Genomic DNA, 27,998 nt, shown 5'->3' with positions numbered 1-27,998 from the left:
AATGTAAAATTCAGCCCAAGATCTGCTCATCCATGAAAAAAGACTGTACAAATTTGATGCAAATATCAGCAAAATGCAACTTTGAGCTAACAATTTTCACACTCAACTTATAGTATAAATTTGGATACATAGTACAGAAGAGAGCAAGAAAAAAAATACAGTACAATTGTACCAGCAATCTGTCCTCAACTGGCGGTCAAGCTGTGGCATTGTATAGTTCCATTAATTGAAAAATGCTCATCTTTCATAGCAAACTCTCCTAGACCAGTGCTTGAGCTGTGCACTTGTGTGGTTCCATCTATTGAAGGAAATCATCTTTAATATGGACATTTGTTCTTACGACATGCCACAATGTACGGAAAGCTCATCACATAGGCAATGATTTCTATTAGCCTGGGAAAGCAGCAATGAATTGGTTAGATATGTACAAATGTTGGTGCATCCACATCGTGCCTCCTCATCTCTGAATGTCAGCCTCTTCCAGAAGCTGTTCAGTCAAAGACGAAAGCCTAACAATCGCCCCCTTTGTCTTCTCAAAATTCTCAAAGCCCTTGCTCGGAGTTGAGTCTGTTAACGCTTCATTTCTCTGCTTGTCAGTGTCAATCTCAAAGCTCAAACAGGTCATGGTTTCTTTCAGCAGCTCCTGACTAAGATTTGCAAGGTTCTGAAGAGCGCTAACTGCTGCTTCAACTTCCAACTGAGCAACCTCGACTAGAAGCCTCTCGATTGCCAAATCACCAACACTTTTATCCCCAATTCTTTCCTGTGCAAGAATGTGCAGTCTCTTGATGTTCTCTGCTTCCTCATGGATTTCCTCCTGCATCTTTTCAAGTTCCCTTTCCTTTGACTCCCATTTTTCAAGTGTTGCTTTTAGCTCCTCTTCTTTCACAGCAAGAGCTCTCTGTGCAGCTAGCAACTCTAACTCTTTTTGTCTAAGGGATTCTTTTGTCATCTCAAGCTCAGTTTCTAACTGTTTTTGCCTACCGAGAACCTCTATTGATTTGCCCATTGTGGGTGAGACATTCTCCTTTTCAGTTAACAGCCTTTCCTGAACATCCAAGCCCAAGGTAACATTACTTTGATTCTTTGCAGAAACAACCAGCATGTCTGTGAGTTTTGCGATTCGGTGCACAATGGATGCAGCTTCTGAGTATTTTAATTTGGTGTTATCTAGTTCAAGTTGCATGGAATGAATATGCTGTTCTTTATCCTGAAGTTTAGAAGTCACTAGGAGAAGTTTATCTTCTTTTCCATTCATCATATTTTTTAGCTCATAGACCTCTTTTTTCATGCCCTCCAGTTTCTTCTCTGTGGTTTGAATAATGGCATCCTTCTCTTCTAAAATAAGCTGAAGGGACTTTCGTTCTGATTTCAGATGCTGGATTTCAAGATTAGCATCTACCAACTCAGATTCCTTAACCTGAAGCAGGTCTTGAGCAATACTGAACTCAGAGTTTTTCTGTTCCAGCTTCTTTTTGAGTGACATGACTTCATTTGATGCACATTCGAGGGAAGATTTCTCAGCATCCAATTCAAGCTGAAGCTTCTCTACTAATGCCTTCTCAGCATCAAGTTGTAGCTCAAGTTCAGCATTATGAGCCAGTGCAGCTTCCAGTTTACACCTTTCACTTCCAATTTCCATTTGAGCATCTTTTAGGCTTACTTTATGTGACATAAAGACAAGTTTTTGCTCCTCCATATCAGCTAGATGTTTCTCAAGCTGGTGCTCTTGATCGTTCAGCTTTCTGCGAGAATGAGCTAGAGACTTTTGGGAATCCATCAGCTCAATTCGTACATCAGCAAGAAGTCTTCTCACTCGATCCAACTCTGCCATTGTTTCCTTAGTTTTAACCTTCTGTTTGGCAGCATCCTCAGTTAGTTTCTTAAGTTCTTGTGTAGATAACCATTCAAGGGCTCGCCTTTCTAATTTGGCCTCTGTAATTCTCAGTTTCTCTTCCTCATTCTTCCTTTGCTGCAAGGACTCTAGTAACTTGAGCTCTTTTTCTCTGATGACCTTATGGATTTCCTGAACCTCAGCATCTTGTTTCTTTATGACTTCATTTGCTCGACTCAGGATCTGATCTCTTCGCTGCAGTTCCAAACTAATACTTGTAGCTTCCTTGTTCTTCATAATCAGGTCCCTTCTCAATTTATCTAGTTCTGCCTCTTTCTGCGGAAGAGTAGATTGGGTGCTGACAAGCTCCCTGTCACGCTCTGCAACAAGAAGTTTCAATTCTTCGATCTGCCTAGCTTGAGAGGCTAGATCATTGTGGGCCTTCTTAACTTCTTTCTCCAATTTTAATTGTCTAGTTTGTGCAGCAACCATTTCTTCCTCACGTTGCTCCAATTCATGTCTGGCATGATCTAATTCAGCACGATCCAATAACAACATTCTTTCAGCATTTTGAAGATCCTCTCCCTTCTTCATCAAAGATACCAATGCTGCTTGAAGATCAGCTTCAAGAACTTCAAGACTAATATCCATGTCGCTGTCCCTGTGGGAGACATTACTCATTTGCTTCTCAAGCTTCTGCGATTGCGCAAACAATTTCTTCAAAAGAACCCTTGTAGGTTCTGTGGATTCATTCTCATTGCTACTAATACTACATTTGGGTCTTTCCAAGATCGATCTGATCAGAGCTACAGAATGTTTGCTTCTGCTCTGGAAAATTGGAAGAGTAAAGATTCTCTGCTTCCAGTTTAGCTTCAATGTTTGTTGCTGCAGTAGGTTTGCCTTGATTAGTAGATTCCTTTAAGATTACCGCCAAAATCATATTGTTTCAGACAATGCTAGTTAAATATGCTAAGTAGATTTAAAAAACACAATCATAACATGAAATAATATCAACATTGCCACTAAGCAGGTTAGCCTTAACTAACAATGTACTTATGCTTGTTTACAACCTCATATTTACAATGGCTAGAGATGCATAAGATTTTTTCTTTTTTTTGAGAGAGAAAAGAAAATAGAGATGCTTAGAACTTTTAGACAACACATAAAAATCCTACAACTATAAGAAAGTATATGTAATGAAATATGCGGAAAAACAAATACAAAGTGTACAAGCACTATTATAAGTCCAATAAAGAACAAAAACAAAAGCATTAACCCACTACACAAGCACAAAGTGCACATACAAGACCTCAAAGATTCAAAACTATAACACAACATAAAAAATATTATCTTTATTGAGTAGAATGTTTAGAAAAAGCATTAGAAACAAATGGGGGTTTTTACCCTTATTTATGCACAAGAGGTAGTCTCAATAGGGATGTTGGACTGTTCCAACAGCTCTATTGACTAGCCAACTCTATGTTGACTAGTCCAAAAAGAACCTAACTAAAAAAGGCCCTCAAAACCAAGGCAATTACAAAAAATATAAAAAACAAAAATAAATACAAAATTGTCCCTATAGGACAGACCTATATACAAAAAGTAAAAAGACTAAAATGCTCCTGATGGGCACTACTTGTTACAACAAAATTATATATATATATATATATATTCATTATATTACGAACTATGTCACAGGGACTCTTCAACTAGGTGCTGCACCCACGTCACACCAGCACCCGCACCCGCACCCGATGCGGTCAACCTGACCCTGGGTGCAGTCAACACACCCAGGGTCATTTATGTCCAACTTTTGGACTTTATATATATATAATTTTTTATATTTTTGCCGCACCCAAGTTTTTTTAAAGTGCCGCACCCGCACCCATGTGACATAGATTACAAATATATATACAAATTTTAACACCCCCTTAAAACTTACGGTATAAACACCGAAAGTTTGAAAATACAAAAAGAAAACAAAGGGAAGGATCCAAGTCTTCAATGATAATCTTCTCCAAATGCCTACATCAGTTATCTCCATCTTCACGATGCATCAAAGATATAATTTCTTTCTCAACCCATAGCATCTTTAAGAACCTGTAAAAAGAATAAAACAAAGGTTTCAACTACACAAAAGAAGATATTTTTACCAAATAGTTATTAAATGAAAAACATTTTAACCCAACAATTTAAAAAATAGATATAAAATACATGTATTTATATTCAAAACAAATATATATATTTTGAACAAAAATAACTATTATTAATTCATATATATGAAGCGAGGATGGTTAAGTACTTAACAAAACATATAGATACTATAAACTTAAGCAATTTTAAAAATGAATCATATATGCACCTTAAACAATAATTTTAAGATTTTGGAAACATTAGTAACAATTCAAGTATAAAGAATCTACTGAGAGTGCTTGAGAACAAGCATAAAAGAATAAGAGGGGGTTCACCCCTATTTATACATAAGGGGCAGTTACAATAGAGTTGTTGGACTGTTCCAACAGCTCTATTGACTAATGAACTCTATGTTGACTAGTCAAAAAAGAACCCAACAACTCTATTTGGTATTTGACCAAATGGTCCCTATAAAAAACAGAAAAAGAAAATAATAAAGTAAAAGTACTAATGTGCCCCTAATGGGCACAGCCTATTAAAAGGATTGAAATAACCAAAATACCCCTAATGGGTATTTACCTATATATATATATATATATATATATATATATATATATATATATATATATATATATATATATATATATATATATATATATATATATATATATATATATATATATATATATATATGCCCTAGCTTGACCTCGTCGTATACAAACTTGAAGTGAATGTGAAAATCCCCATCTAGGGGCACATCTGTAAATTTCTTTGTAGTTTTTGATCATTCATTTTTTTAATGCAGAATGCACTTGTAACTTTAACATGTTTATATTATATGCCTATTATGATAGATTATATATATGCATTCGATTATTACTTGTATTACCCTTGAAGGGTATTTTGGTCTTTTCATAATGTAACCTTTTTATCTTTTTTTCCTTTTACTTTTTTATTTTCTTTATTTTTTTATGACATTTATGTAAAAGAGCATGGGCTCCGTCGGGATTCCCCAATGACTCTATTGGGGGCTTCCCAATAGAGTCCATGCTCTCTTTTCCCTCTTTCCTCTTGTATAAATAGGGGTGAACCCCTCATATGTATTTCACTGCAATTGATCTTTATATATTTTGATCTATCATCAAAAGCTGGATTCAAGGCCAAAGCAGCAGAAATCCTTGTGTTACAGTAAACTTATGACATGACCACCATCATATCCAATACAATAATAAGACTGTATCCACAATATCATATCCTAGCAAATGCACAGTATCCTCGCACTAGATCCTGAACCTGTATTGGTGAGAGGATGATAGAAATTGAGAGGATAAAAAATAACATGCCAACAAATTACAACCTTGTCCAAAGCAAAAAAAAAAAAAAGGCACCTCCTTTATGATTACTGGAATATGCAACAGAATGAATAATTTTCATGTAGCGGCTAAACCCCTTTAGGTTATCCATTGAGGAATTATTGAAAATATATCAAGTTTACTATCTTGTCACCAAAGTGGGATACAAACATGTTTTCACAGTCACAGTGATTTTTTCTGAATATTTTGAAGTGCTTAAATTTCCCAAACAAAAGAACCTCGCATTTAAGAAAGAAGAAGAAAAGGTGAACTTGGATAAGTCATTGAAAAATATCACATAAAAACAACAAAACAATAAGGTGACTTATTTGCAATTGATTAATAAGGGGCATTGGCCTTGGCCCCCATTTGAAAGGAATGTGCAGAGTGCAGACATCACAAGTACTATTTTCTACATCTTTTTTCATGCCAAAGGGGTGATATGTTACGCTAGAGAGAACTGATTGAATAGGATGCTTGACTCGCTAGTGATAAATACTTTGGACTCCAAGGTCTCATCCTCTCGCCAATACAGGTTCGAGTGCTCATCTATTGTGGGCATGCCCAAGTAATTTAGGAAAGAGACCAGATCCCACAATAAAAAATGCTCTTTTAGCCAGCTCTCATTTCCTCACTCTTCAGAAAAATTGAAAACCCATTCTTCTGTTTGAATGACAAAATCAATCTTCATCAGTTTGGCTTTATAAAACTTTTGATCCAGATCACAGAAATTCTAGTTTCCTTTAGACAAAGTTCCCAAAGTTATCTCAGGTTGAAGGCAGAGGTACTGTGCCTCAAGGCACTACGAAGGGCATATCTAAGAATGGCATACACTGAACATGCACTTCAAACGATGCTTAAGACCAATGCTTCCTAAAGAGGAATGGGCTGCATGTTCAAGAAAGTGGGAGAAACAAGGGGCTCTGTTTCCTATTTCTTGGAGGATATAGCCTATAAAGATATGTGGCAACAAACAGAAGAGATCTGGCCCAATGTCTAGGAAAAAAGACTCAAAATTTTTTTTTATATAGAGAGACAAGGAGTGTGTGTGTCACTGTGTGTGTGTGTGTGTGTGTGTGTGTGTGTGTGTGTTGTGGGCGGAGGGCATGTTGATTTGGTAAAATTGATATTCCTTCCTTCCCTAATGGTTAGAGAGCAGACACTTGATTTTGCCTTTCAAATGTACAAAATAGATATGTGACAACAAAAACCAAACATAATCCAATTAGATCAGCTAAGAAAGTAGTTAGAGTAAAAAGAAAAGATTTTTATCATTGTAATCAACCTTGTAATTTATTTCATTTATTAGAAGATTACAAACGATGACATTACTACAAGAAAATGAGATTGCCTTTAAATACTTCATTTTTTAATGGTTGCAAAGGAAAATGTTTGCAAAAAGTAATCAATAATTCATTTTTTATAGAAAAGTGGTTCGAGAAAGATGATGTGAAGTAAAGATGAAGACTAGACCTTTTCTTCTTCAAGAAAATAAACAAAATTAATTAAAAAGAGAAAATAAAAATAAAGTGAAAAGGAAAAATAGAATATAAACTGCATCACTTTTGTTTTTCTTTTTTTTTTCCTGTTTCTTTATGCTTTCCAATTGTTCTCTGTTTTTCAATAAGAAAAAGCACTTGAGGCTTATTCCTCAGGCCACCACCAGGCATATTGTTAATTTTCCACCTACTTTTAGAACATCTCAACTCTGTGTGTCTCCCAAAAGCTGGCCGTATATTAGTTGGAAACATGAAAACATTTCTAAATATGATAACAGATCTTGGGTAAGCATGAGGCTACATACAATTAAGGGCATTATGTGGCTATCAAAATTCATCCTTTAGAATATGGTTCGTAGGTTGAATTTTGGTAAGGCCCATATATCATGTATCGTAAGTTTCTTGTGAGAACATTGCTCCTTGCAACCCCATGAGACTCCTCAACAGCTTATTTATCCTTTTAGGACTGGTATCTGTATATCTACTTTTGTCTTTTAGTGATGGAGAACTTGTGCTATGACTATAGGGTTACTAGAGTTTTACAATCCTGGATCATCCAATTCTAGGTGTAAACCCCTACGCCTACCACCAGGAACACTAACAATCAGAGTTGAGGGGGTTCGAACATCAATACGGAAGGAACATCCAGTGACAATATGCGCTCCAGCCACTCCATATGCCACTTGCACGAGTGTTTTTCATTCCTCAGCCTTGCATATCTTTATATGTTTAAGTTGATTGTTCACCCTAATATCATAAATAAGCTACTAATCTTCATGACTTGGTTCAGTGAGAAATTTTCATCATCCATTAACTTTTACAAATCAATTGTATTGCAACAGAGAGCAGCTCCAATTCAAAGCGATTGTATTTCAGCATCTAAAATATGTATACTCCAAACTATGGAGGTTTGTAGCAGCCATAACGACATTGTTGATTATCTTACATTTACATGGCCTTCCCAAAGACACAAAACGAGAGATGTACATGGGGACCTACAACTGGGAAAAGTGTGTTAAGCATTGAAAATTACAGGCAAGAATCATAGTAAACAAATGGTCCAGCACCCTCCGACAAATTACGTGAATTAACTTATCCAAATCAAATCAGCACTTAGAAATGCTTCTTTATATCAGCATTGTAATTGATTAAGACAATATCAGAGAGTGAAATGCTTCTTATCTCCACGAAAAAGTTGCCATTGTTTTGGAACAGCCAATTCACCAACAATGTTGAAGACTTGGACATAGCAAGATGACCCCGTTATGTATGCGTCCATTCCGGAGAGGCTCTCGTACCAGAGAATTCAACTCTTTTTTGAAATCGTGAATGTCAAAGACGACGTGATTTATAGCCCTTTCTTCAGTTTCTTAAAACTATAGATAATTTAGCACGAAACCAACTTTATCTACGCCGTATGACTACATTATTAAACAACAGTGGGCATGCCAAAATCTTCAAAATAAAAGAAACACAGCAATCTCAAATTGGGCACTCCTCCAACCGAAGCCCAACTCTCCACAGCATCATTATCCATTCAATTTCAGACCACAAGAACATAACTTCATAATCCAAGATGGGCAATTGGGTTCCCCAAATGCATAAATCCGGCAAAAGACACCCACCCACCCATCCAAGAAACTCATACCACGAAAAAAGAGGGAATCCACCGTTTCAAACGAAACCAATCAACGACAGAAAAGAAGAAGAAATAGCTTACCTCCGAATCATGAACCCTCAAACTGCCGAGAGTCTTCCTATAAAGAATGGACGACGCCATCGCTCACCACAATACCCACTTCAATATAAACCCCACAAAAACCATTTCATGCATACAACCGCCCACCCACCCACCCACCCAATGGGGAGGAACCACCCAAATCAGAGGAAGGTAACATAAACAATTATCTCGTTTGGGGAACTCTCATCAATGAGAAAAAAAACCAAGCTTCCCAAAACAAGCTCGAACCCGCTCCATCACCCACAACAAATCAGAAGTATCCCTATCTCCACAGATGGTTGGATGTATCATGCAACGATAAGGTAGTACACAAATTTACATCACAAATCACAACCATCCAATTGTCACGAGATGGAGATCATGAGGGAGTTGCTAGAATCGCCCAATCAATTCCTCACAAAGAGAGAGAGATGACTTTGAGGTGGAGGAAGGAATGGGAGGGAAAGGAAAATAGTAATTTGGAAAAAGCCTCGTGGCTTGTGTTAAATTTACAAAACCGTCTAATAATTGTACTATTACATCTAGCCGCCTTCTTTTGTGATTTGTGTTTCAAAGATATGCCTGGTCTTGAAATCATTCAGTTGATCTTCATTAGTAGATTAAAATACCCTTATTGTTGATTTGCTTAACAAAATCTCATAAAATAAAGAAGTTGTTTTCTAAAAAATAAAAAATGTCATGTTTACTTCAATAGGGCTAGAAAAGTAGCAGTTCATGGTTTGGCTCTTGTTTAACTCATTAAAATGGGCTCGACAACCAAACATGAATAGTGAGTGTTCGGTTTGGATCGTTTAGTATAGACTCGTTAACTAGTAATAAATATATTTTGCATATATTTATATCATACGGTGTAGATAGTTAAATGTTTGGCTTATAACTAAGTTTAGAGTTTAAATCCAATTGCTTATAATTATGAAACAATGTATTTTCTTTGTAAATGAGCCACTTTGTAATTGGCTACTTTTCAAGCTCAATTTTTTATATTTTTTAATTTTCTTTTTAGATGAGTCACCGCTCATTTAACTTGGGCTTGCTATAGGCTCAAGCTCGATCCCTTCAGCTCACCACAAGAACGAGTTGAGGTTAAACGCTTTTTTGTTGGGTTCGTTTGGCTGGTTTGCCATTTAGTTAATGTAGGCAGTTAAATGTAATTCATAAATGTTGTAGAGTCTTTTCAAATAGATGGTAAGTTTGACATCTTTTTGTAAAATATTCGAAAAAGATAAAATACGGAAGGAGATGAACAAACGCTGTGGGGAGGACCACGCTGAGATAACACGCCACGGATTTCTTTCGGCTCTGGGCTCCGAATTTGTGAAAATAGCCAAGTAACCGTATTGTGAAGGATAATGTCAGAGAAGGGGTGGTGTTGATGACGAATCATGACATGAGTTCAAGACTTCAAGGAGGGCAACAGACGAATCGCGGCCTTATTAACAAAAAGAGATTCATTTCAGCCCTGCCCCTTGAGCTTAGTTTTTAAACCCTAATAGGGTGTAATAACTAACAAATTGCTAAATACCTCCAATTGTTTTCATTTCAAACACCATCGCCTCGGCCGGGACACTATTCGACCACCGCGTGCCTCATTCGGCCATCTCAACTACTTGTGGGAGGGTGAGACCTGCTCGGTGTTGGAGCGCTTTGGGACACACTGTCCCCCCTCCCTCCCCCCTGCACCCCCCCCCCCCCAAGACGTGCTCCCCCTTCTTCTTGACCACTGCTGCAGGCTGTGGGCTCCTTGCCAGAGCTCGGGTCGCCGGCCACCGACACCTCAACGGACCCTGCGGGGCCTTCTCCTGTGTTCGTGCCTCCGCTTGCTGGGTCTCCGACGGTGTGTCAAATGAGCTTCAGACCTGTTAACATGACACTGGTGCTAGTCAAACACATTCCTACGCGACGCTCCGCTAAAAGTATTGGACCTTTGGCGTGACTTTTTGTCGCTGAAAGTCCTGTACGAGACTTTTAGCAACGACAAAAGTCTTTAGTGGCGATATTTGTCGCCGCTAAAGTTGTAGTTTGGCAGAAACAAGTGAGGAGCGTCCATCACACGTGCAATGGATGCTCCGCACAAGTTCCTTTTGGTCATGTTCAAAAGCGATCATTTAAGTACGTGTTAATATATATATATATATATATATATATATATATATATATATATATATATATATATATATATATATATATATATATATATATATATATATATATATATACCAAGAATTATAACTTGTCCAATGGAAAACCCTTCCAAATCTACCCAATGGACATTTTATTGAATTTTTGGTATTTTTTTTAAAATTTCATTATGTTTGATTCTATGCTTGAATAAGTTTTTATAAGTTTCAAAATCAACAGCTTATAATTTTTATAAATTTGTAAGGCTCCAAATACCGTTTGTTCTATCCAAAATTTATAATCCAAAGTGTCAATTTTCTAATAAATCAATCATGTTGAACACTTCTGAATGGTCAAATTTTTTTTAAAAAAATACCAATTTTCTTTCCATTGGATAGGTTTGGGACACCAATTTTTTTCCATTGGGTAGGTGTGAGACCGTTTTCATTGAAGTTTACATTACTCATATATATATATATATATAATGGTTCTATACATGATACCATAGAATATTCAGAGTTGTTTGTTAGCCACCAAATGGTAGATCTAACTGTTAAGATGTGTTTAACATGGTTTATTTAATATGTTAAAATGTTTTATCATGTATGATACATCGTAAGATCATATCTTATAAATAGTGAAAATCAGCTGCTCACAATTCATTAAAATAATGGTGGTCTAAAAATGGTAGAAAACATCATAATTCAGTCAACTTTAGCACATGAAAAGAGAAAATAGAACATGTTAGACATGATCAAAACGTTAGATTTTGCATCTAGAGCTTAGATATAAGTAGATCAAGTGTTACCCTTGTAAGCTGGGACGAACCCATAAACTTTTATTGGGCTGCCAGAAGATATTTCATTTTTCTTGAATGAGGGCAGAATTTTTTTTCCTATGTTGGAGCAGTCAGGCAAGGCAAGGGAACGTATGACAATGGGAGTTTTAAATTCTTGGGTGAGGGAGGCGGTGGTAAGGTAGAAGCTTTTATATATATATATATATATAATCTTCTTTTATCTATTCCTACCATATCTGATTCTCGGTGCTAATAAAAAAAATGTTATTAAAAAGCTGAGATATTTGGTTCACTCCCTTTCCATTTAATTGTTAACTATATTTGCTTTTCAGGAAAAAAAAAGTTGGCGACAGTAATGAAGCTAATCATACCAATTAAAGACTGTCTTTTCTCACATCCTTGTCTCTCTTTGTCTGACAACTACCGAGCAGAGGCCATCCATTACATGAGTAAAAGTTTGTATTTATTCATAGCGTATCTATATCCATTTATAGTGTATATAAAGTGGAAGTTGAGGTAAATTGAATTCTTAAAAAAAGTTGGCAATGTGCTAACCAACTTTGTTGAAAATTTAGTTTTAAAATATTTAATTTTTAACATAAATACACTCATTTTGTCTGTTGCAAGTTGTCGGAGACAATCCATAACATCATCTCTCTCTCTCACAGTTGGTAATCTCCTTTCTTTCCTTTTACTTGGCAACTATAAAATATTGCTTATCCTGGGAGGGTGTTGTGTGTAGGGGTGGCAATCGGGTCAGGTTGACGGGTTGGGTCGGTGGGTCAGCATACCTCAACATGAACTCGATCCGTTTATTAAATGGGTCAGCTGTGGCAAACACGAACCCGACCCATTTGTTAAATGGATAACCCAATATGACACGATTAACCTGTTTAATAAACGGGTCAGGTCGGGTAAACGGGTTGGCGGGTTAGTGGGCGGGTTGCCGGGTCGGTTCGGGTTCGGGTAAACGAGTGGGTCGGGTAAATAGGTTGGCGGGTCGGGTTCAGGTTGACCCGCCTAACCCGTTTATTAAACGGGTCAGTCGGGTTGGCATACCCTTAACACGAACCTGACCAGTTTAATAAACGGGTTAGGTGAGTCAACCCGTTTAAACCAAACCTGAACCCAACTAAGAAGCGTGTTGGCGGGTCATGTTAGATTTTGCCACCCCTAGTTGTGTGTTCTCCCCGAAACACAAATTTGTGTGTTCTTGTGTGTCCGAAGGAATATCTTGGGACCCGAAATAATTCATATGCCAATGTTGCCCACGATGACTTTATAATAAAATAACATATAAAAAAGGTAGATATGCTTTTGACGAAAATGTCCTTCCATAAGATAGATATGTGTTGGACGAAAATGTCCTCCCGCTCCCCATATATAGATTTGCACATTTCGCCTTTGTTTTTAGCTTGTGCTACAACACATGGCCGCCTTCTCGTTCCTGCCTTGTGTTAGATATAAAACTTTTCCTGGTTCGTTCCTACCTCGTGGAGATAACTATAAATCGAACAATTCGTTCTGTCATTGGTGGGCATCAAAGGGGGATTTGTCGGCCATCTCTTTTTACAGTCTTCTCTTCTTCTTCATTTTCGTTAGGCAGTATGGAAAAAAGCAATGAAGTACAAACATTCCAACAAGTGCCATTAAAACGTCGTGAGTACCTTTTCATGTCATCGTGCTATTGTTGAAGAACGTATGTCATCGTGAGTATCATTAAGACGTTGTTTTGTTATTGTAGGTAGATTTTATTGTTTTAACGGTTGGAAACTTGAAGACATTTGTAAGATGTTGGGACCTGTTGACAAGAATGCTTGGTTACAGATGCGAGCAAGGGCCTCTACCCCATCTGGTATCGTCCATTCACTTAGTATATGCAATGTAACACAAATTGCGGTTGTAGTAACATGTATATCGATTTGTGAGATATTGTTTCATTTGTAATATATTATGCTGAATTATCGTATATCAATTTGTAAGATATTATGTGTTTTCTAGTATTGATTTATGAAATATTGTTTTGTTTATTGATACCGATTTGTAATATTATGCTGAATTGTCGTATATCGATTTGTAAGCTATTATGTGTTTTATAGTAATGATTTGTGAGATATTGTTTTGTTTGTTAATATCGATCTGTAATATATTATGCTGAATTATCGTATATCGATTTCTAAGATATTATGTATTTTCTATTGTCGATTTGTGAGATATTGTTTTGTTTGTTAATATAGATTTGTAATATATTATGCTGAATTGCCATATAGCGATTTGTAAGATATTATGTATTTTTCTTGTCGATTTGTGAGATATTGTTTTGTTTGTTAATATCGATTTGTAATATATTATGCTGAATTACCATATATCGATTTGTAAGATATTATGTGTTTTTTACTGTCGATTTTTGAGATATTATTTTGTTTGTTACTATCGATTTGTAATATATTATGTTGAATTGTCGTATATCGATTTGTAAGATATTATGTGTTTTTTAGTATCAATTTGTTAGATATGGTGTTGTTTGTTAATATCGATTTGTAAGCTATTATGATTAACTAATCAGTAGCCATTGTTATATGCATATTGAATAAATCGTAGTAAACGTATGCGTTGGCTAACACAAATTGATATTTTGCACATGACAGTGTTGAGCATATCAGCTAGTTGCAGTGAAGATAACGTATCTCAATAATTGAGAAGACATGGAGCAATGGACATCCGTACTATCGACCCACTTGAAGAATTGAATATGTGCACTAATGATGCACATGATAAGAAGGGTGCAAACATTGGATTCACTCTTGACTTGAATATTCCAGCAGACAAATGCAAGTCGATAATGAGGTAGACGATCATAACAATGCACTTGACAAAGGTGCAGGCACCTCAAGTCTACATGATAGTACACTTGACTCTGTTCCCGTAGAGGGAATGCAGTTTAATAATGAGGAAGTTGCATACAAATTTTATAATGATTATACCTTAAAACTTGGCTTCAGTGTTAGAAGGTATTCTTGGGCAAAAAATGCACAGGGTGTCGTGGTGAGAAATGCATATGTTTGTTCTAAGCAAGGTTGGAAGAAGTCAAGTGGAAATCCAACAAGAAGCAAGCCAGATTCAAGATGCGGTTGTCTTGCGAGAATGATGTTAAGAAGACTTTCAAATGAGAAATATGTAGTTCGTACTTTAATCAATGATCATAACCATGAATTAGCCGCTTTATTTATGTCTCATATGTTATGGTCACATCGTAAAGTAACTGAAATACATGATGCTATTGCTGAAATAGTTGATACTGCTGGCATTGCACCAAGAAAGACATACAATTTATGCGCGCACGTAGATGGTGGTCGCGAGAATGTACCATTCACACCTATGGATCTAAGAAACTACTTAAGAAGAAAGATGTCAGAAAACATGAAGTATGAAGGAATATGTTCTTTGGTTGATTACCTACAGAAAAAATTAAACACTGGCCCTGGTTTCTTTAGTGCAATGCAACTGGATGAAGATGGGTATGATGTGAATATGTTTTGGGCAGATTCAAAGTCAAGAGTGGATTATAAATGCTTCAATGATGTGCTTATTTTTTATACGATAGTGAAAATTAATACAGAACAATGGTCATTTGTGTAGTTTGTCAGAGTGAACCATCACTCACGGAGTTGCATATTAGGCAACACTTTTTTGTATAATCAGACCAAGGAAATCTTTGAGTGGTTGTTCAGAGTATTTACACATGCAATGAATGAGAAGCACCCTAGAGCTGTACTTACAAATGGTGATCATGTAATTGCAGCTGCAGTGTCTCATGTATGGCCATATGCACATCATCGCCTATGTTTGTGACATATCTTTCAAAATGCAACAAAGAACATAGGACACATTTTTAATCAGAAGACAGGGTTTGATAAAAAGTTTAGATAGTGTGTACTTGAGAGCATAGACGAGATTACCTTTATGTCTGATTGAGAGCAAATGATTCAGATGTACGACCTTGAAGACTGTGTGTGGTTACAATATTTATATGCAGACAAAGAGAAGTGGGCATTGGCATATGAAAGACGATACTTTTGCGCATGTATGATAAACACATAAAGAGTTGAATCTATGCATGCCACACTAAAAAACATTGTATTCATGTTTAACAATGTTTCGTTTCATGGAACAAAATGAATTATTTGTAGACGGTCTTAGATAGAATGAGCTTAAACAATATGCGAAATGCTTCAATACCCATCCTGTAACTTTGGGCATAAAAATATTGATGCGACTTGCAGATCTGTATACACTAATTGTATCTGAATGGACTAAAAAGAATGTTATATATGTCATGAATTGCAACATAGAAGGACATATGCAATATGAGAATATGCACAAATACCATGTTGTATGGGATGACGAAGAATATCCAAAAAGGCAAGAAGCACATGTTACGTACGATGTTGACAACAGAACAGTTGAATGTGCATGTAAAATATTTGAATTCAAAGGTATTTTATGTCGTCATGTATTAAAGACACTTAATCAAGAGATGGTACAAGAAATACCTGAGTCATATATAATGCGAAGATGGACAAGACAATCAAAGATTGAACTGCTAGAGACAAATAAAATCAATCCATCTAGTGTTGATGAGAAGTGCCAGATAGCCTCCTGTTACCAACAACTATGTAGGTCACTTATGTATGTTGGAGATTTGACATCGAAAAGCGAAGAAGCCTATGTATGTATGAGAAACGTGTCAAGAGAATTACTTGAAAAAGTGCAGTTAATTTACCATGAGTCTGTTGCAACTCGTGAAGACCAATCTAAAAAAATGGGATCGAACAACGTAGGTGAAAATCACGCTTCCTCTGACCCTTGTGAGAAGTTGCACCGAAGCGTAAACATCATCTTCAACAAGTCAGGAGTCAACGTTGTAGATTATGATGGAAATATTCACCTAGCGAAGGGTATCAAAAGGAAACCTGCCCCTGATCGCAGCCGTCAGAGGACAAAGGGTGCACTGGAATTAGTTGGCAAGAAAATGTCTAAGAAACAACCAACCCTTAAGCAACCAAGCCCTTCCCATGAACATGTATGTAATACAATATATTGCTTCTCATATAAATTATATTACGTGCAACCTATCAATATCTTACTTTTGTAATTTCCAACATGCAACAATACCATACAGACATGCACTACAATGTTGAAACTTGCAATCCACCCGACCTGTTTGAGTAGAACGATGACATAAGCATGACAAGTCTTTTGGTATGTAACAATTTTGGGAGGATGTTAGCATTTCTTTTTGAACTTAATGTAGTGTCTGATATTGTTCGGTTTCATGATAGGCTCTGTTGAATTCAAAAGCGAACAATGTAACACAAGAATCACGCGTGGATTCTTCAGCTTCAAAATAGTTGTATCATTTAACTTTCATATCTTACAAATCATTGCAGTGTTTAGCATTCTATAATTCTTTGTTGTAGTTCTATAATTCTTTGTTGTAAATCGATAATTCTTTGTTGTAATTCTATAATTCTTTGTTGTAAATAGATAATTCTGTGTTGTAATGCTATAATTCTTTATTGTAATTCTATAATAGAAATCATACTACAAATATCATAAAAATCGATACTAGAAAACACATAATATCTTACACATCGATATACAACAATTGAGCATAATATATTATAAATCGATATACAGAAATTCAACACAATAGCTTACAAATTGATATTAACAAACAAAACCATATCTCACAAATCGATACTCAAAAATACATAATATCTTACAAATCGCTGAAGGGATTAGCGATGCATGCGATGTACAAAGGCTTATAATGTTCGCCCTTCATCAATGAAAATCCAATAAGCAATTAAAGATGTGTATTGTTTATAAATCGTTGTGATGTTCACCCTACGTGAACAAAAATTGCAAAATGAATTAGCGATGTATGTGATGAACAAAGACTTGTAATGTTCGCCCTTGGTTGACATAGACATAGCTCGTAAAAGCAATTAGGAAATATCATTGCCATAGACATAGCCCGTAAAAGCAAATCGCGATAGCACGTAGCCTTCATACGTCATTGTGTAAATTGCGATGGTACATGTCATTTAAATAGACAAAGCTCATTGTCTAAAAGATAGACGTCATTGTGTAAATCGCAATGATATAACGATTTACACAATGATGTCTATGTCGGCCACATCTGAATAAAAATCGCATTGTGCATGAGTACAAATCATGGTAAAATTGCACGGTCAATATTTGTGCAAATCATTTTAGACTTTTATCAATCATTATATAAATCACGATAGGAACACAGCTCGTAAAAGCAAATCAGTGGCATTTTTACGTTAAAAAATGCTAAGCGACTGTTTGGTTTTTATTTTTGAACGCCTTTCATTACAATGATTTGTTTAGTGGCATTTGTGTGCTACACTTATATATAAATTGTTGTTAACAAAAACATCATATCTCACAAATCGACACTAGAAAATACATATAATCTTACAAATCGATATACGATAATTCAGCATAATATATTACAAATCGGTATATGGCATTTCAATATAATGTCTTACAAATCGATATACTATAATTCAATACAATATATTACAAATCGATATTAACAACCAAAACAATATCTCAGTAATCGACACTAGAAAACACATAATATCTTACAAATCTATATATGATAAGTTAGCATAATATATTACAAATCGATATTAACAAAACAATATCTCATAAAAATTGATATAATATCTTAAATTATTGCAGAATTTACATTGTTGCGATTTGAGCGCTTGAGGTGGCAATTTGCGTATTCAACACACATTTGCCAGATTCGTAATTTTGGTTTATGGATCAATGTGAATTTTATACACAGTCTTATAAAATTTATTACAAATGTCTGTACATAAAAAATTTGGAAATTGAAAGTTGAACAAAAAATTGTTATCTCTCTCTCTCTCTCAACAGTAGAACGTAACCCTCTTCACGTTATCCTTGAGAACAGGTAGACGTTTAAAATGACTTCCTCTTACTCTTGAGGGCCTCACATCCTTTGTAGCTTTTTAGGTAATCTTGCAGTCTGGGTTTTTGTATCTTCCTAAACTAGAAAATCCTTCAATTCTTTAAATAGTTCTTTGCGGAATCTAGATATATCATTCTGAAAAAAAAAACCCAAAAATGAGAATATAAAAATGTAGTCATTAATAATATAGGTTAATAAAACATGTTTAAGTATACAACATACAACGGTGGATTTTGGTGCTCGTCCATAGTATATTGCTTCAATATACTTCATTACAAAGACACCACAATCGACACCATTATTTTGTAGAGGAGCATCCTCTGCGACGTGAAGCCTCCACGGGCCAATGTCGACACCCAACATGTCTTTGAAAAATCCAACCTGTGGTTTATGCAAAAGCAAGTAAATTTCAGGCCACGGTACAAGATACGGTAATCTTAAAGATAGAAACTTACCAAATGCACAATGTCACGATTTGCACCAATGTCATAGTCCAAGGAGTTGTATAGCCATATTTTTTGTTCTCGTACATCCAACACGTATAAGACCCAATGCTTTTTCGATTGCCATAATGTAGGAATCAATATCTGCAAATCGATTATAAAATATCTTAAAAATAGATATAAAAATGCGTACTGATACCATAAAAAATGATGTTAAGATCAATATATAAATCGATATTAAGAATCAAACCAATATCTTAAATCGATATTAGGAATTAACATAGAATCAAAACATCTCAAATCGCTATGAAAATTCTTATTGATAGCTTAAAAATAGATATTAAGAATCAGCATAGAAATCAATATTAAGAATCAAAATAATATCTTAAATCGATATTAAGAATCAACATAGAAATCAATATTAAGATTCAGAACAATATCTTAAATTGATTTAAAAATTTGTATTGATATCTTAAAAATTGATATTGAGAATCAAAACAATATTCTAAATCGATATTAAGAATCAACACAGAAATCAATATTAAGAATGAGAACAATATCTTAAATTGATATTTAGGATCAGCATAGAAATCGATATTAAGAATCAAAACAATATCTTAAATCAATACTAATAATCTAAACAATATCTTAAAAAATTAATCAGGAATAATTTGCATAGAAATCGATATTAAGAATTAAAACAATATCTTAAATCGATATGCAAATTCCTATTGATAGTTAAAAAATTGATATTAAGAATCAAAATAAGATCTTAAATAGATTTAACATCTTACAAATGGATATGGTCACAAACCTTTTCCCTTGAAAAAAAGTCTGCCATTTGGTCATCGTCACCCAAGTATTGTATTCCGTTTAGAAATCCAACCGCGTATGACATTCGGCGGACAATACTATGTTGAACAGAACAGAAATAATAGCAAGTTTAAAATACGAAGGTACATTAGTAAATAAAATGATAAATTAAGCATACAAGATAACTGATATACAATAAAATAAGGGGTGATGATGCGGACCGACATGGTTCTTCTCTTGCTTTGAATATACATGACGAAATCATGTATAGTCTGTTTAGAACAAATATGCATTTATTAATATACATACCCATGGCATATGTTAATGTATAACTGATAGTGGTTTCATACGTACAAAATTATTAATAGTATGTTCTTCTGCAAATTCATCTCGCATCCGGTCGATGTTCTCTTCGAGCACTTTGTTGAGTTTTTTGGCACCTTTTTTGTAGATACTGCACTGAAATTAGTTGAATATTCAGTAAAATAGTTGTAGCATTATATTCAGTAAATGACGTAAAAAAGATAAAGTAAGTTATAGAAATCGAAGGAACCCTTTTTTGCAGACGTTTGACTGAATCGTAGCATCCTTCTTCGACATCGATACAACTTGCACTTAAAAGGAGGTTAAAAAAATGTTGGTTTTTCTGTTCGTTGCTCACGAAGCAGGTTATAGGAAAGGCTCCTTTTCTTCTTTAAATGAAACGTCACATGTTCCATGCTGTTAAAGGAAACATCATGTGTGTCTTGCAGATTACGATGATTTATTCATTTATTGTTCATGTCATTTCATATCCTGCCAATTTTAAAAAATTCTGCAAAAAAAATATATTAATAAATAAATAAAATATATTGTGCATTAATTAAAAGACACTGTTTCATTTGCTAGTATCATCGACACGATGTTAGTACATGTAAATGAATGACACATAGCATAACATTAGTAGTGTGTCAGATCCTAAACCCTATACTAATGTTATGCGATGTTTCTTACAACTAAATGAATCACTATACATAATAAACTCAAAACTAGTAATCGCTATACGATTTAGCAAACATAAGTACAAATCGTGGTAACTGTATAATCGCTATATCTATTAATCGCTAAACTAAGCAATCGCTATCACAGGAAACACTATAAATAATAAAACCCTAAACCAGTAATCGCTATACGATTTAGCAAACATAAGTACAAATAATGGTAACTTCATAATCGCTATACTGAGTAATCGACATATTAAGTAATCGCTATCACAAGAAACACTAAAAGTAATAAACCCTAAGCTAGTAATCGCTATACGATTTAGCAAATGTAAGTACAAATTATGGTAACTTCTTAAACACTATACATATTAAGCGCTAAACAGAGTAATCTCTACCATAGGAATCACAATACATAATAAACCCTAAGCCAGTAATCGCTATACGTAAGTACAAATCATGAAAGAGTTATATAATTATAAACCTAAGTTTATGTAGTCTTGTCGATTTTTCAGTGGCACTTCTGTGTTACACTTATTAAGGAAAAAATTATATAATTACAATAAAGAATGTCAAAATTACAACATAGAATTATCGGGATACACAAATCACATATATTTATTCACTTGCGCTTGACGACTCAGATGGACATAGAACTTGTCTCGTTCTTGGACTTGGTGGAGTCTCTTTATTCGGTGGACTCTTCGTTCCCTTGATTTTATAAAACCCACTGGTGATCATCTCAACCATCGACCCAATTTGTTTACTCAAATTCTGCACATCCTTCTGTAACTCCTTATTCTCACTCTCCAGCATTGCTAACCTTTGGTCGGACGATACCTTCTCCTTTGGGAGTTGTGTTTGCTCCTTATCGTGTACTGCAACAAATGGAATTGTAGTATCCGCCAAATGGACATGATGGACATTACGTCTATGCTAGAGGACGACACGCTTGGGGACAAGAGTGACCTCATTTTCAGGTTGCTTTTTCTCAATCTGTCAATTTCCATGCAAGAGTTGCCAATATTGTTTGAAATAATTGGGGTCATATTGTCGCTCTTTATAATCATATGGTATGACACGAACACCTCCTTTATTTCAGCTATCCAATTGATTTTTGAAGCGTTCGTGCCAATTCACGTTTATGGCCCCACCACTATTCATCTTTCTTTTCAATGCCACAAACAATTTTGGTATCGACTGTCTCAAGCCAGCTTGTAAGAGTACTCGATTACCATGCTGTATCTCAGCTTCACATTTGCTAAAGAGCCAAATATCGCATACAAACAGTCTCGCAGCCTCGACAACAACCTCGTTGTCCTCGTTTTCTTCATCCCCATAAGGTTTCCACACAACCTGTATAATCGAGATTGTGGTTTAGATATAGACATAATTATTCATGCAAAATGCTGAATGCGACAACGATTTGTATAAAAGACGACAAAATGTTGAATGCGATTATTAGTTAAGAATGCTAAACATTACAACAACTTATTGTAATGAAAGTTAGATGCAAATGCGATAACAATTTGTACTAAAAAAAATGCCAAATGTAATGATTACTTGAGAATGCTAAACATTACAACGATTTACGGTAAAGAAAGTTAGATGCAAATGCGATAATGATTTGTACTAAGAAAAACAAAATGTTGAATGCGATGATTACTTGAGAATGCTAAACGTTACAACGATTTACGGTAATGAAAGTTAGATGCAAATGCGATAACGATTTGTACTAAAGAAAATGAAATACTGAATGCAATGATTACTTGAGAATGCTAAACATTGCAACGATTTACGATAATGAAAGTTAGATACAAATGCGATAACAATTTATACTAAGAAAAATGAAATGTTGAATACGATGATTACTTGAGAATGCTAAACATTACAACTATTTATGGTAATAAAAATTAGATGCAAAAGCGTTGACGATTTGTACTAAGGAAGACAAAATTTTAAAGTGATGATTAATTAAGAATGCTAAATATTACAACAATTTACGCTAATAAAAGTTAGATGTAAATGCGATAACAATTTTTAACAAGGAAAACAAAATCCTAAAGCGATGATTACTTAAGAATGCTAAACCATATAACATTTTACGCTAATGAAAGTTAGATGCAAAGGAAATAACGATTTGTACTAAGGAAAACAAAATCATAAAGCGATGATTACTTAAGAATGCTAAACATTACAACAATTTAAAACTATTTACCTTATTTAATTGCAGCCCATCTAAAATGAATTGAGCATTTTCGCACTTGACATTTATTGAAGCTCACTCACTGATCATGAAAAAACCGCAAACCGCAGGGCTACATTGAGGACGCAAGGCGACAATATGCTCTCAAGTACAGGCCTACAAAAATAATATATTAGTAAGAATACAACCTTCAACAAGCTTAGTCCACAAGCACTAAATATGTAATAAACAAATACTTGAACAAATGGCCAAAACCTCTCGACGATTTTCATACCCCTACTCGCACGGTAAAGTTGACTGTACAAGTGTGCGAACATAGCAACACCCCATGCTCAATTGTTGACTTCATCTAAGTTTTTCAGGAACTACAGCTACAAGTAACTTATTCTCGAACCAGAACAATCGAAAAATAAAGTAAGTTCAAAAAAATAAAGAAGGAAGCCGCACAACTCTTGGTCAGCTGCTTCAGATGCACATGCAGCAGACCGACCTTCCCATTTATTACGAAAAAAATAAACTTTCATCGATGAGGAATTGCCTCCACCAGAAATACACTCACGCCATTCCTCCATCAACATTCCTAGAAGGGTCGTGCAATTGTCCCTTGGGTTATACTTTGAATCCCGTGTTAGGACAACACTTTCATGACACTTAAGACCCGTAATTCATGCCACATCTTCTAGGGTCATGGTCATCTCAAAACCCCCAAACTGGAATGTGTTCGTCTTATGGTTCCACTTATTGACCAGGTGGGTCATGATGTTCCAGCAATTTTCAAAATAATGTTGGTTCAGAAGGCTGCCGAAGTGCATCTTTCATAATCGGTCATTCTAATATTCACTCAACTTTCTGAACCACAATAGAACTACAGGTCACTGACACCGCCCTCTCAGCTTTTTATCTGCTGCTTTGCTTCTCTTTTGACCTGCTTGTAACACAAAATATCAAATCACAGTTAATCGCTATCGCAGTAATCGCTATGCAAAATAATCGCTATCGCATTAATCACTATCACAGTAATCGCTATATAGAGTAATCGCTATACATAATAATCGTTATACAGAGTAATCACTATACATAATAATCGCTATACAGAGTAATCACTATACATAATAATACATACAACAATACACTACGATATATAATAGCAATTAACATACCTTTGTCACACTTTTCTCCTCTTGATCCCCTTCCTTCCTCTGCTTTTGTACTTCTTCCTTCCTTCCATCCTTCGCGACCATCATATGTTTTTTCCTTCTCTTCCTTGTCCTCCTTCTCCTTCCTTTGTTTTTCCTTCTCTTCCTCATTCTCCTTCTCCTTCCTTTGCCTTTCCCTCTCTTCCTCGTCCTCCTTCTCTTTCCTTTGTCTTTCCTTCTCTTCCTTATCCGCTTTCTCATTTTCCTTCCTTTGCCTTTTCTTCTCTTCCTCGTCCTGATGCTTTTCCTTTGCCTTTCCTCTTTCATCTTCATCATTTGGCTTTCCTTCTCTTCCTCCTCCTTCTTCTTCAATTGTCATTCCCTCTCCTCCTTATTCTTTTTTTGCCTTTCCCACTCCTCTGCCTCCTTCTTCATTTGCCTTATCCTCCTTTGCTTTTCAAAAAATTCTTGCTTCATCAGTTTTATTTCCTCCTCCTTGTTCTTCTTCAACTACCTTTCCCTCTCCTCCTGCTTCTTCCTTTGTCTTTCCTTCTCTTCCTCATCCTCCTTCTCCTTCCTTTGCTTTTCTCTCTCATCCTCCTTCTTTTGCCTTCGCTTCTCTTCCTTCTCTTTATTCTTTTTTTGCTTTTCCCTCTGCTCCTCCTCCTCCTTTTGCCTTCGCTTCTCCTCCTTCTCCTTATTATTCCTGTGCTTTCCCCTGTCCTCCACCTCCTCCTTCCTTTGCCTTGGTTTTCTTTGCTTTTTTTCATTATCTTTCTCTTTCCTTTCATTTTGCTTGTCTTCGTCATCCTTCTTCTTTTTCATCATTGGATTATCATCTTCAATATCTGACGGATTAGGCTCTGATCTATACTTTACCAGCAATTGCTCCCTTTCTTTATCATTTTCAATCTTCATTATTATGTGGTACGCTTCTACTTACTCCTCCTTATTCTTTTTTTGCCTTTCCCACTCCTCTGCCTCCTTCTTCATTTGCCTTATCCTCCTTTGCTTTTCAAAAAATTCCTGCTTCATCAGTTTCATTTCCTCCTCCTTGTTCTTCTTCAACTACCTTTCCCTCTCCTCCTGCTTCTTCCTTTGTCTTTCCTTCTCTTCCTCATCCTCCTTCTCCTTCCTTTGCTTTTCTCTCTCCTCCTCCTTCATTTGCCTTCGCTTCTCTTCCTTCTCTTTATTCTTCTTTTGCTTTTCCCTCTGCTCCTCCTCCTCCTTTTGCCTTCGCTTCTCCTCCTTTTCCTTATTATTCTTGTCCTTTCCCCTATCCTCCACCTCCTCCTTCCTTTGCCTTGGTTTTCTTTGCTTTTTTTTCATTATCCTTCTCCTTCCTTTCATTTTGCTTGTCTTTGTCATCATTCTTCTTCTTTTTCATCATTGGATTATCATCTTCAATATCTGACGGATCAGGCTCTGATCTATACTTTACCAGCAATTGCTCCATTTCTTTATCATTTTCAATCTTCATTATTATGTGGTACACTTCTACTTACTCATACAAAGCATACTCTTGGATGATTACATTAAGAGTTTTCTCCGCTGACGACAAAGCATTTCTTCTCTTAGGAATGTAAGCCATTGAAAACCTGCACAACACAAAAACTTACCGAGACGACAAAGGGTGCTCTGGCAAAAAAAGATGAAGCGTTAGAATTTTTATGGAATGTTTATAGGAAAATATTGCGAAGAACTCCTTTTTATAGCTGAGGAGTTTAATGCTCATGGGACCCACCAAAGATTTTTTGTCAGTTCATATTTTTTGCGATTCATGTCTTATAATAAAAGATTTTATAATGACGTCATTGTCGGCCATAAAGATCTGCTTTTGTTGCAAAAATATTGTCATAGTATAACGCAATCAGATATTCAAATAACATACAAATCGATACGAAAATTACTGTTGATAGCTTATAAATCGATATTAAGAATAAAACAATATCTTAAATCCATATTAAGAATCAACATAGAAATCAATATTAAGATTCAAAACAATATCTTAAATCGATTTGAAAATTCGTATTGATATCTTAAACATCGATATTTAGAATCAAAACAATATCTTAAATCGATATTAATAATCAAAACAATATCTTAAATCGATATACAGAATCACGATAGAAATCAATATTCCGAATCAAAACAATATCTTAAATCGATATTAAGAATATTATGCTAAATTATCGTATCGATGATTAGTATATTATGTGATATGTATATCGATGTGTAAGATATTAGGTATTTTCTAGTATCGATTTTTAAGATGTTATACCATGTATTGTCATATCGTGACCTACACAATGACATTTATGTCTGCCAGAACTGGATGGAAATCGCTATTGGCATGAGTATAAATCGCGCTACAATTGCATGAATAAATTGTTGTCTCATCTAGCCTTCAAATTTATACCTCGTTTAGGGGTTAGGGTTTAGGTATAATGTTTAGGATTTAGGTTTAGGGTTTAGAGTTTAGGGCTTAGTGTTAGGGTTTAGTAAGATATGACACAATTTGCAAATCCCTTTCTTTATCATTCTCAATCCTCATTATATAAATCATAAATCATTGCTGCTTTAAATGTATAAATCATAAATCATTAAATATATAAATCGTTGTTGCTTTAAATGTATAAATGATTTGTATGTATAAAGACTATGAACTATCACAATTTGCCTTTAAGAGCTCTGTCTAAGCGAACGATACGTTCCATCACGATTTACAAAATGACTGATTCATAAATGGCGGAAAGAAAACTAAACAAATCGTGATTTGCTTTTATGAGCAATGTCTATGTGAACGATATGTCTTACCGCGATTTACACATTGACTGACTCATAAAAGAAGGAAAAGAAAAATAATAAACAAATTGATACGATGTTTATAGTTAGTAAACTACAAATCCTGACTTAGTAGCAAATCGATATCACTGTACGATAATTGAAATAACAATTTGCTTGATATTGATTGTCCTTTCGCGAATTAATTTTATGAGCTTTGTATATGTGAACATGTCCTACCGCGATTTATACAATGACTGATTCATAAAAGGCGGAAAGGAAAATACAATAAACAAATCGACAAGATGTTTAGGCATAGTAAACTATAAATCGAGTTAACTTCAACGATACATTATAACCACATTCATTATAGAATATATGAGTGCTGCACATTTTTTGCTTCTCATGCAAATATCCTCAGCTGAACATTCTTTGCTTTCAGAGTGCTGCACATTCTTTGTTTTCAGAGATCCTCCAATGTTATCACTCCTGGCACAAAGTTCATATTTCAGCTAGCAAGAGCTCTAGAGAGATATATTCGATCGGCACATAGAATCGCTTTGCAACAGAAAATGAGTGCACTCTTGAGAATATGCTTCACACACTTCAACTCAAGCACTCACCGCTAGAAGGAATCGATTCTATGTGCATATTTGTCATGAAGTATATCGAAGGTAGGCAGATATTTTTCCAACTACGAATTATGGTTTGCAAACATGGAGGGTCCGGCAGTAGAAATAGATCAAATAGATGAACATCAACATCATCCCTTATCTATCATGTAGAATATCTGTGCTTGCTTCAGTATGGCGGCAATGATTGAAGATGATTATGGTCGTTATATTCTGCGTAAGCTTCGATATACTTCACGATAAATACATCATAGTTGTATGTGTCATGAATATATCGATGTATACACAAAAGATAACAACCATAATCATCATCGAAGATTATACAGATCTTTTCTCACAGCGTGAAACAACTATGTTATCAACATCAAAACTCATCTATCAAGTACAGGTAGAAGGAACACAGAAGAACAAAGAAGAAAGAAAAATACAAGGGAGAAGAAGAAGAAGAAGAAAAAGGCAGAGGAGAAAAAAGATTAGGGTTTCACATAGATTAGG

General features: G+C 35.2%; 1 protein-coding gene across 1 annotated transcript; it reads right to left on the bottom strand.

The window, feature by feature from the left end:
• Positions 1–67: 67 nt before the first annotated feature.
• Positions 68–8,629, bottom strand: LOC149835307 (protein involved in starch initiation 1-like). Its single transcript, XM_090010495.1, has 2 exons — positions 8,539–8,629; positions 68–2,719 (listed from the first exon to the last, which is right to left on the bottom strand). The coding sequence occupies exons 1-2, from the start codon at positions 8,596–8,598 to the stop codon at positions 458–460; spliced, it is 2,322 nt and encodes a 773-aa protein (XP_089866621.1). The 5' UTR covers positions 8,599–8,629; the 3' UTR covers positions 68–457.
• Between the last annotated feature and the right edge of the window lie 19,369 nt (positions 8,630–27,998).

This window comes from Nuphar pumila, chromosome 6, assembly GCF_984573655.1.
Source record: "Nuphar pumila chromosome 6, dmNupPumi1.hap1.1, whole genome shotgun sequence".
Taxonomy (NCBI): domain Eukaryota; kingdom Viridiplantae; phylum Streptophyta; class Magnoliopsida; order Nymphaeales; family Nymphaeaceae; genus Nuphar; species Nuphar pumila.
The sequence above is the reverse complement of the archived record's forward strand: the minus strand, read 5'-3'. Positions and strand labels throughout refer to the sequence as shown.